Below are 12,078 nucleotides of genomic sequence, written 5' to 3'. Positions count from 1 at the left end.
AGGCTATGACATTGTGGGAATAACCGAGACATGGATGGATGAAAGCCATGACTGGATAGCTAATTTAAAAGGATACAATGTGTTTAGGAGGGATAGAACAGGGAAAAAAGGTGGTGGGGTTTGTCTCATTGTTAAGAATTCTTTTACAGCTGTCCTCAACGATGAGATGGAGGAAGATTGCGAAGATGTGGAGTCCGTTTGGGTAAATATTCATGGTGGAAATAAAAGTTGCCAATTGCTTATTGGGGTATGCTACAGACCACCTCTTATTAATGAAGCTGCAGAACTGCGATTACTACAGCAGATTGAAAAAGCTGCAAGTAAAAATGAGGTCATAATTATGGGCGACTTCAACTTTCCAGACATTGACTGGGGTATTGAGGCTACCCATTCTGGTAAAAGCAGCAGATTTCTGGCAGCACTACAGGACAATTACTTGACTCAAATGGTAACGGAACCAACTAGGGGGAATGCGTTACTGGATCTGATCATTTCTAATAGACCAGATAATGTATCAAATGTGCAGGTTCAAGAACATTTGGGAAATAGTGATCACAACATGATAACGTTTGATCTGGTGACTGATAGGCCACGGGGCAGCGGGACCACTAAAACTATGAATTTTAGAAAAGCAAAGTTCAATCAAATTAGGCAGGCACTAAGTTTGGTGAACTGGGATAATGTACTACAAGGGAAGGACACTGAAGGGAAATGGCAAGCTTTTAAACGTATTCTCAATCAATATTGTAGTATGTATATCCCATATGGAAACAAAATGTCTAGGAATAAAAAAAGGCCTCTATGGATGAATAGAAAGGTTAGGGATAAAATGAAGAGGAAAAAGAATGCCTATAAGGTCCTAAAACAGGAGGGGACTGAGGCTGCACTAAGCAATTATAAGGAGTGCAATAAAAATTGTAAAAAAAGAAATTAGGCTGGCAAAGATCGAAGCTGAAAATCAAATCGCTAGGGATATCAAATCTAACCCAAAAAAGTTTTACAAGTACATCAACTCTAAAAAAAAGAAAGGTTGACTGTATAGGAATCCTAAAGGATGAGGGTGGGAACTCAATGGTGGATGACCAAGGTAAGGCAGAGTTATTAAATGCTTTCTTTGCTTCTGTCTTCACAAAGGAAACAGCACTGTTGCAAATTACAGAGGCAGAAGAGTCTCAATCTTCTAACTGTAATATTAAATACTTAACACAGGAAGAAGTAAAGGCAAGACTAAATAAATTAAAAATAGACAAGGCACCTGGCCCGGATGGCATGCATCCTCGGGTCCTAAGAAAGTTAAGTTCAGTTATAGCTAAGCCCCTTTATCTTATCTTTTGTGACTCTCTTGCAACTAACAGAGTCCCAGTGGATTGGCGTACAGCCCACATTTTCCCATTATTTAAGAAGGGCAAAAAATATGATCCAGGAAATTATAGACCTGTAAGCTTAACATCAGTTGTGTGCAAACTATTTGAGGGGTTACTAAGAGATACTATACATGACTTCATAGTAGAAAATAATCTTATTTCTCAGCATCAACATGGGTTTACTAAAGACAGGTCCTGTTTGACTAACATGCTCAGCTTTTATGAGGTAGTGAATGCTAATATGGATATTGGGAATGCTGTAGATGTGATATACTTGGACTTTGCAAAGGCCTTCGACACTGTTCCCCACAGAAGTCTGGTGCAAAAGTTGAGGATGCAAGGACTGGGGAAGAGTTTGTGTGCATGGATAGGGAACTGGCTAATGGACAGAAAACAAAGAGTTGTGGTCAATGGATCGTACTCAAAATGGGAGACTGTTAGCAGTGGGGTCCCACAGGGGTCTGTACTGGGTCCAGTGCTCTTCAATTTATTTATTAATGACCTAGTAGATGCAGTGGTGAGCAATGTTGCTATTTTTGCAGATGATACAAAATTGTGCAGAATCATCAACTCTCAGAAAGATAGTGTCATATTGCAACAGGATCTGGATAGGATGGCTATATGGGCACATAAATGGCAGATGAAATTCAATGTTGAAAAATGTAAAGTCATGCATTTTGGTCGTACCAATGGTCTAGCACCATACAAAATAAATGGGATACAGTTGGGAACATCAAACTTGGAGAAGGACTTAGGAGTACTCATCGACAACAAGTTAAATAATCGTACTCAATGCCAAGCCGCTGCAGCTAAAGCGAACAAAATTTTGGGATGCATTAAAAGGGAAATAAAAACTCGAGATGCTAGCATAATATTGCCCCTATTTAACTCTCTAGTAAGGCCACATCTGGAATATGGAATTCAGTTCTGGGCACCACATTACAAAAAAGATATTGAAGTTTTAGAGCAGGTGCAGAGACGAGCTACAAAATTGATACGTGGGATGTAAGGTCTTGCTTACCAAGAAAGGTTAGATAAACTGGGTTTATTTAGTCTAGAGAAAAGACGCCTTAGAGGAGATCTAATTAACATGTATAAATACATCAGAGGGCAATATAATAGCTTGGCGGATGAGCTTTTTGTCCCTAGGCCTTCTCAAAGGACTAGAGGACATGAGATGCGCATGGAGGAAAAATGTTTTAGCCATTTATTTAGGAAAGGGTTCTTTACAGTAAGAGTGATTAAGATGTGGAATGCATTGCCACAGGAAGTCGTTATGGCAAACTCTATACCTGCATTTAAAGGGGGCTTAGATGCTTTCCTTGCGTTGAAAGACATCCATGGCTACAATTACTAGGTTATGCCTAATGATGTTGATCCAGGGATTTTATCTGATTGCCATCTGGAGTCAGGAAGGAATTTTTCCCTTTTGGGGCTAATTGCCTTGTGGGTTTTTTTTCGCCTTCCTCTGGATCAACAGGGGTATGTGGGGGACGGGCTGGAGTTGTACTTTGTACTGGTTGAACTCGATGGACGTATGTCTTTTTTCAACCAAAATAACTATGTAACTATTCCATATATTAGTTTCACCTTTTAAGTTAAATTACTTAAAATAGCTCGAGCAATCAGAAATTCTGATCAGTTTGGTTGTAAATAATCTCGGTTGATGGGCACAATCGATTACCAACGATTATAAAAATAGTCATCCGATTGGATTTTTATCAAACCAAAATTTGGATTTTCTTGTTGGTTGCGATAAATAGGAAGCAAAGATTGGTTCATTGATGGTGTAGTGAACAATTTCACTTCCACTCAGAATTATCTGATCACTCCAACAGTTTTTCACTAGATATTGGATTGTTAGTGGCCACCTTAAGTTTTCTCTGAGGAGACACTTTGTTTTCTTTCTAGCACTCTGCAATTAAAGAAGTAACAAAAAGTAGAGCTTTTTATTGAAAAGTTAGTACACAAAGTGAATTGAATAAGGGTCACTGTATCTAAAATAAAACAAAATTTTTCCCTTATTGATTAAATGAAAATGGCTGTTACTTTCCAGATGACCCTCGTATGTAAACACATTAGAATCCAATACTAACTTACCTGCAAAGAAATCCGCTTCTGCATCCAGTTGGAGGACAGGGGACCTCCCCAAGTGTGAATATTTCCCATTCGACCCCAAGCCAAAAATGCCGGCCCAGTAAAAAATTCATCAATCTCAGACTGAGTCAGTCCCAGAGACAGGAACACCTAAAATAAGTTGAGATTTAGTCATCCAAGATAATTTTTTTTTATTAAAAATTCAAATCATATAAAGAATCATAGCTAGTACATATAAAAGCAAGCGCAACCCAACAACAACAACAACGACGGGCAGACATTTTACCTATTATTATATGGTTTTATGTATGATGTTTCCAACCTCTTCAACAATATTGTATAGTGTGAGAAAAAACAAAAACAAAAGAATCAAAACTTCCCTTCTTGGCACCAATTACGCGTGTCAATCTCCCCTCAGCGTATAAACCAGCATCTGAGTCATCAAGCCTTCCTGGCTTTAGTTATAGCTTGTAGCATTAGTTTCAGTTACCCACTGAAGTTCACACAGAAGTTCAAATACTTTCCCCGAAAACAGGCACAAGTGATTTTTATACTGGGATTGCGGGGGTCAACATTTAGCCACTCTTCCTCAAAGGGAGGGACAGGGTGGAGATATACTGGCCAAACTTCTTACCTGACAGGGAAGAAGGGGGGCATTGAATTAGACAGCAAGATCTTTAGAACCAGCACTTTATGGTAAGATGATGTTAAGTTCTCTCCACATCCAGATTACGGCCCCAGTGGTGCTCACTGGAACATTCAGGAGCTTCGCAATACATCTGTAAGGAATGCCATTGGTAAGTTTTGCAACAATAAGGTTGCAGGGGTCTTGAGAAAGTGCTTTGCTTTCACCCATCATGAGATGTGTCTTGTGTTATACCTTGGTAGTGAGAAACCTTTTCACTGGCCATCAATTAGGACTAGAGCAGCCTTGGCCACAAAGAAGTGAGTTTTGAAGTTCTAGCTTCAGAGCAACCTAAATGTCTGAAAACCAAAATGGTCTAATCACATTAAAGTGTACCCGATGTGAACATTGGGTATAAACACACATACCTACCTAAGAAGAGGATAGCCTCTGGATCCTATAGATACCTCCCCATGCCTTCCTCCGGTCCCCGTTGCCAACCGCAGACTCCCCAAAGAATTCTGACAAGGGCTTGTCAGAATAAAGATCGTGGTGCGTTCCTTTCCATGCACGAATGTGGCCATACTGAGCAGACGCAAGTACCGTTGCATTTATCTAGTAAGCCGGAGCCACTCCTGCATGAGCAGCTCCATGCTACTGCACGGGCGTGGCTGTGCTCGTGCCAGAAAAGGAGCACGGCCCGGATGTTCTAGAGGGTCCCGGCGAGTAGTGGTAGTGGCAAGGAGTACACGGGAGGCCTCTACAGTATCTAGAGGCTTCCCTCTTCTTTCCACTGTATAAAACGCACTTTTTCTGGAAGGGGAACAGACGGAAGGGGACACAGGAGGACCCATGGGGACACAGGAAGACACATGGGGAGACATGGGGGCACAGGAGGACACATGGGGGATATATGAGGACACATGGGAACACATGGGGGATACAGGAGGACACATGGAGGGATATATGAGGACACGTGGGCACATGGGGGATACAGGAGGACACCATCTGGGAGAGAACATGTACAAAACGCCCCTGGATCATGGACGCAACAGGTTTAGTATATTTTTTTTTCCCTTGGTTTTTGATCTCTAATCCTGGGTATGTATTATATTCCGGAGCGTTTTATATGGTGGAAAATACGGTATGTGTTTTTTAAATGTGTTTAGCTTGGGTTCCCTTTAAGTTACAAAATGGCTAGCTAAGTATTGCCTTTAGGTTTATTTCCTTGTTTATTTCCTGGCTCTGGCGTTAGCACGGATCTGCAATGTTCATATTTCACTACTGTATTATTCTTTGTATTGGAACCCAGCTGGGAAATTGTGCCAGATATGTTGTATGCAGATCCTGTTGAAATACATGATGTACATTAGCTCACACTGCAGAATGACAAGCATGAAAGTAAATAAGCAACCTGAATTACTGGTTGTTGAGATGCATTGCCTCAGAACGTCACCAAATCTTATCAAATGTATACTTGTCTTCTGTAAAATGGTATATATTATATATATTAATGGTATATTTTAACGCGCTTGTCAGCGCGATATACTTGTAGCGCGACCGCGATACTTCACTAGCGCACCCGTTACCGCTTCAATTAACATAGATATACTTGTAGCGCAACTGTGATATTTCGTCAATTAACGTAGAAGCGGCCGCGCTACAAATATCACTATAAGGATCGCACGTAACTTGGGAGCACACAATACGCTATCAGGACCATGCGCGCAATACTAGTTAGTGAATCAACCTCATTGCCAGTAATAGTGCCGTGTTTGGGTAACACACGGAATTATTACTGGTACTAATGGCAGAGTACCCTGCATTGCTCATAAAGCGTGACCCAACACAAACACTGCTATGTTAACACACAATATGTAAATAGCGTAATACGCATTATCGTAGCATCGCTCACTTTACCCATGTACCTGTAGATCACAGCACTGTACAAACAAAAGAAATGGCCGTTTCTTTTTTTTGTTGGTCTGCTAGCGGTGATCGCTGCTGGCAGACTGTTGGCTCCGATCCTTCACTCAAGCAGGGATGTGCATGTATCGGTGTGTGCGATACCCGCTAAACTCCGCCCACCGCTCATGGCGCCTTTTGGTGTTAGCGGTCCTGGGGCTGTCACCTTCCCAACGTCTATCAGGTTTAGGCGGTCAGGAAGGGTTTCACTTAATCAAAATGATTAAAAAAAATAAATAAAAATAAAATCACAGATTTGATATTAAAACATTTAAGAAATAAAAGTTCCCTTAGTCATGACTCATAATGCGTCTGGTGAGTGTGCAATACCGGGAAGTAACAAAAACCTGTGGGAGAGTTGTCTTTTGAAGGGTAGGTGGGCGTGTAGCAGGACAGAGACTGACTAAGTTTCCATTCCTATACCTGGTGCCAACCAACCATTGTTTTGCAGTTCCGTGAAGGAGAGGAGTATGAGTAAGAGATCGCTATTCCGGGGAGATTCTAATATCGAAGTGGGGTCCTGACTGAAAAGGATTCGATCCCTGTCGATCCGCTCTACTGCGCAGGCGCAGACTTGCGTCTGCGCAGTAGAGCTGACCCAACTAGGATCGGCTAGTTACGCCTGATCCAAACCGTGAGCCACTACTGCGTCTACGCTGGAGCCGGGGAAGGTAAATATTTACATGGCCACTGTTCGGAGCGAGCTTGGGGAGAGACCATCGTGGGAAAAAGAAGCACGGGAGAAGCATCAGTCGGATCCAGTGGCTTCTTCCTCCCGAGGTAAGTACCTCCCAGGGGCCCTTTTTCTAGTACAGTTCTCTTTAACCATTTTAGTCCGCAGGGATTTTTCACCTTATGCAACAAAGCAATTTTCACCTCCCATTCATTTGCCAATATCTTTATCACTACTTATCACAATTAATTGATCTATATCTTGTTTTTTCCGCCACCAATTAGGCTTTTTTGGGTGGTACATTTTGCTAAGAATTATTTGTTTTTAAATGCATTTTCACAGGAATATTAAGAAAATTATGGAAAAAAATAAATATTTCTCAGTTTTCTGCCATTATAGCTTTAAAATAATACATGCTATGTAAACCTATGTATTTTATTTGCCCATTCGTCTCGGTTATTACACCATTTAAATTTTGTCCCTATCACAATGTATGGCGCCAATATTTTATTTGGAAATAAAGGTGCATTTTTTTCAGTTTTGTGTCCATCACTATTTACAAGCTTGTAAATTTTAAAAATGTTCGGAATATAGTCTCTTCACATGCATATTTAAAAAGTTCAGACCCTTAGGTAACTATTTATGTTTTTTTATTGTATTTTTTTCCCCCATTAAAAATTTGATTTGGGTAATTTTGGGTGTGGGAGTTAAAACAGTTAATTTTAAACTAATAATGTGGGTTTATTTTATAAAAAAAAATTATGTAGATGTACTTTTACTATTTGGCCACAAGATGGCCACAGTGAGATTTGGTTTTCTTTTCATCCTGCAAGCGAGAATTCGCTTCCAGGAAGCACTAAGAGGACGGGCAACTTGATGAGAAGTCGTCAGTTTTTCTGCTAGGGACTTATGCTGGGTACACACGATGTGTTTCCGCGTTCGATGCGCCGCTCGATTCGCTTCGATTTCTGACACGTCCAATTCGCGTTTCGATGGATCGTTAGGTCGATTTGCCATACTTTACATGGCATTCGACCTAAAAATAATCATAAAGCGCTCGGAAATAATCGAATCAAGCGGCACATTCGACGCGGAAATGCATCGTGTGTACCCAGCATAAGATCAATGAATGGGAATCACGTTCCCGTTCATTGATGTCCGGGCTACCGGGGTGCGGCAAGGGTGCGCGCGACAAAGCGCGCAGCAGCACTGCAGCAGCCGCCTGGACGTGAGGATCACATCCAGGCGGCATAAATGGTTAAGTTATGCTTGGGTTTGGAATCTCTGATTTTGTAATAACACAGAAAGTCAACATATAGGCCAGCCTTACTCAACCTTTTTGGGCCGAGGAACCCTTGAAATTTTTATCAAATCTCAGGCAACCCCCGCATGAAAATGGTGCCGATTGCCATCTTGATTGCAAACTTAAAACGTTAGCATTCTATCACCACTAAGATCATGTATTATGTACAAACAATGTTGCACATATAAACTGCATCAATCTACTACCATAGCACACATGAAATTCAGCAATTACCCCATATAAAATGCATGCATTTATCACACATAAGAAAACATTGGTGTTATTGATACTACCCAGTATAGGTAGGCAGAAAAAGGGGCCTCAGTATAGGTAACTAGACATGTTTTTCCAGTATAGGTAGGCAGGAATAGGGGTCCCCAGTATAGGTAACAAGGCATAGGTGTTTCCAGTATAGGTAACAAGGCATAGGTGTTCCCAGTATAGGTAGGCAGGAATAGGGGCCTCCAGTATAGGTATAGCCAGGCATAGGTAAATCCAGTAAAGTTGCCCCCAGTCTCCATGCGGCTGCACAGGACTCCAGTGGCCAGCCATCACCCCCCAACATGCTGACACACTCCCCCGCTGGCAAAAGCACAAAGAACATACTCACCCTAGCTGCCTGTCATCTCTTCGCCCTCTAACTCCTTCGCAGCTGCATCCATGCCGCCTCCAGTCTATGAGGTAGCTGCATCTTTGTGTCAACCACGCTCGCTTTCTCACGCAACATTAAAAGGCGCAAAAAAACGCCCAATGAGAGAGCAGAGTCTGCTCTCTCATTGGGCGGTTTTCACGCCCTTCAATGCTTAGCAGAGTGATGCACCAGTTGCAACAGAGGACTAGTGGGACTATTTTGCCCAACGGAAAAGGCAAAATGCCACGGAAGCCCTGAGGGATTTTCATGGAATACTGGTTGAAGAACGCTGAGATAGGCTTCTAGAAGGACTTACCCTCCGTATTTAGAGGACTAAAGAATCTGTCTTTCTCCAGGAACCGAAGCCCTTCCTATGTAAACCGGCCTTTCAGTCACTTATTTCCCTCCCTAAGCTCCATCTGTCTCTCAGGTGAAGCCGGTGGCACTGGCAGCATTTCTGAAAACATCACCTTGGAGGTCCTGGAGTTCGGCTTACCTCTTAATTCCCTAAAGGTAATTTTTAGGACCTTCCATCTTCCACTAATTTTTGTCACTGTTACCAATGATAACAGCTGTCAGTCTGTCTAGGTAATCTGCTTAAAAGGACCCTGAGCTGTGTCATTAAAAAGAAAATGGCACTTACCTGGGGCTTTCTCCAGCCAATGTAACCCACGTGTTCCCCAGCATCCTCCTGGCCCCCTCCATGGTCCCAGGAACGTGCAGACTTCAGGTGAAGTCGCGCATGCTTGTCCCCGCATCATCACGTCGGCCGCAATAAGACTCCTGCGCATGTGTTGTTCAGTCTTTAGAGAACGGCGCATGCGCAGCACTCTTACGGTGTCCGTCAGGATGACGTCACGGGTACGCAGCAGGGGTGAGCATGCGCAACTTCACCCGAAGTCGGCACATTCCTGGAGCCGCCAGCAGAGAGGGGGGGTCAAGAGGATGCCGGGGACCTCGCGGGCTAAGATGGGCTGGAGGAAGCCCCAGGTAAGTCCAGTTTTCTTTTTTAGGACACAGCTGAGGGTCCCTTTAATGCAGTACCTAAGCAGTCGGGGGAGACAATGGGCCTAATATGCACTATACATCGATAAAGTTGCTGTGCACAAACAGCGCATGGTACACCACAGGTACAATGTAAAGCTGAATTATTGCAAACACCTGTTTTAAGAAGGCAAATTCTACTCACCGTTGCTTTTTAGTAGGAGGGCGTTTCGGCCTCTTTTGCCCCCTATACCTTTTTTGCGGATCTGTTTCACTCTGAGCTATTTGGGTATGCCCTAAAACACATGTCATACTTCCCAGGAGCAGGAAAGCTTTCCCTAGGGATTCTGTGGTGAGGAGTATCAATACTCAATCATCCTTCCAATCCACAATGACAACAAACACTTCACATAACCAATACCATATTGTGTGGGGTTATTTGCAAGACTTTGCACTGCAGTGGGCATTTCAGAGCATTCTGAGTGACAACATATGTGAAGCTAAAGGTCTTTGAAGTAAATTACATCAGTATGGGAAGCTCTTCAGGCACTGCAGGGGTCTTTGTGGTGAGAAAACAATGGGATCACATGACTAGGCATGTCAGGATTCTGAAATGAAAATATTGCCTTTTGTTCTACAATAGATGCTAACTGTTTTAAAAGAGGCCCCCCCTTTCATTGGGCAGTGTGGGCATAGGAGGGAGGGGCTGTGTGCACCATACATAACCACCAGGAAACGGTGGTTATGTATGGTGTTCGGCCTGTGAGTTTAGGTGGACGGTCTTGTCTTGGTAGGTTTACATTTGTGCCATACTCCTTCCATTTCTGAATGATCGCTTAAACAGTGCTCCGTGGGATGTTCAAGGTTTAGGAAATCTTTTTGCAGTCTAAGCCTGCTTTAAATTTCTCAATAACGTTATCCCTGACCTGTCTGGTGTGTTCTTTGGACTTCATGGTGTTGTTGCTCCCAATATTCTCTTAGACAAGCTCTGAGGCCCTCACAGAGCAGCTGTATTTGTACTGACATTAGATTACACACAGATGCACTCTATTTAGTCATTAGCACTCATCAGGCAATGTCTATGGGCAACTGGCTGCACTCAGACCAAAGGGGGCTGAATAATTATGCACACCCCACTTTGCAGTTATTGATTTGTAAAAAATGTTTGGAATCATGTATGGTTTTCGTTCCACTTCTCATGTGTACAGCACTTTGTGTTGGTCTTTCACGCGGAATTCCAATAAAATTGTTTCATGTTTGTGGCAGTAATGTGACAAAATGTGGAAAACTTCAAGGGGGCCGAATACTTTTGCAAGCCACTGTATGTTACTGCAATACTTTTTCTGTGAGAAATACTTCATTTTCTTGGTTACTCCACCAGCTGGCAGTCTCTAGCAGTGAAACCATGGGGAGGGGAGGCCCCCTCTCATTATGCAGAGCCCCGTGCAGCGAAGGGCATACTGGGCGATGGCCCACTTCACCTGTCGCAGCTTCCTGCTCCTGTGCTGCATCCTTGTAGGCTCTCAGTATGTCACCAGATCCGCATAGGGTCACATGCATGCACCTGAAGCCATACAGAGGATGCAGCAAAAAAGCTGCCACCTGCAGGAAGTATAGAGGACCGGTGCCCAGTGCTCTTGTGTTTTTTGCTGCCCACTGCCCTGCATTTGCACATGGGATGGGGGGGGGGGGGGGGGTTAGGGGTTATCGATATATTGAAGCCCACAGTTGCAATACCTGCTTATGTCAGATAACTGAGACCCTACTATATTTAGTAGCAACATGCAAACATAATAACAATTACAGTATTTGCATAGTGCTTTTTTCCAGTCGGACTTAAAGCGCTTGCGAGGCAGCCACTAGAGCTCACTCAGTAGGCAGTAGCAGTGTAGTGTCTCGACCAATAACTCCTTCCTGAAAAGGAGTTGAACCCAGGTCTCTTACATCAGAGGTAGAGCCCTTAACCAGCACACTTGGGGGCTGTAACAGGTACAGAAAGGAGAAAAAGAAAAAAAACGCAGGGGTACCGGGAGCCCTTCTGGTGTATTATCTTCAGGTAACAAAGCTAAAAGTAAGAATAATAGTTATACTCACAAGTGTAGGTTGCCACAAAAGCAACCACTTTGTATAGCATGTAGGGAAGTACCGTCCCCACTCTGCCTTTTTGGAGAATTGGTTGCTGCTCCTTATGAAAAAACTTTACGCCTGGATAGTTGTGAAGAACCCCGCTGAAGGGGTAATGCAAAGTTGTACTTCAAGAAGGATAGGAGGCGCCCTTTTGATGTGTTCGGTGTTCCCTTGTATATATACGAGGACTTCACTTAACTTGATAAAAAGTTTGGTTAATTTATTGACATATAGCACTTTCGACAACGCGTTTCACGGTACAAACCGCTTCCACAGGTCAGGTTAGTGTGCTGGAATGTGTAGACCAGT

The 12,078-nt window shown here is 43.0% G+C and overlaps 1 protein-coding gene across 1 annotated transcript in view; it reads right to left on the bottom strand.

The window, feature by feature from the left end:
- The window catches only part of NAGLU (N-acetyl-alpha-glucosaminidase), a 49,222-nt gene that overhangs the window by 12,231 nt on the left and 24,913 nt on the right, over positions 1-12,078 (bottom strand). Inside the window, exon 4 of the mRNA XM_068261863.1 lies at positions 3,465-3,611. Coding sequence (XP_068117964.1) covers positions 3,465-3,611 — 147 coding nt within the window. The remainder of the gene's footprint in view (positions 1-3,464; positions 3,612-12,078) is intronic.

The sequence above is a fragment of the Hyperolius riggenbachi genome, chromosome 12 (genome assembly GCF_040937935.1).
Source record: "Hyperolius riggenbachi isolate aHypRig1 chromosome 12, aHypRig1.pri, whole genome shotgun sequence".
In the NCBI taxonomy this organism is placed as follows: domain Eukaryota; kingdom Metazoa; phylum Chordata; class Amphibia; order Anura; family Hyperoliidae; genus Hyperolius; species Hyperolius riggenbachi.
Note: the sequence above shows the minus strand (reverse complement) of the source record. Positions and strands in the feature narration are given on the sequence as shown.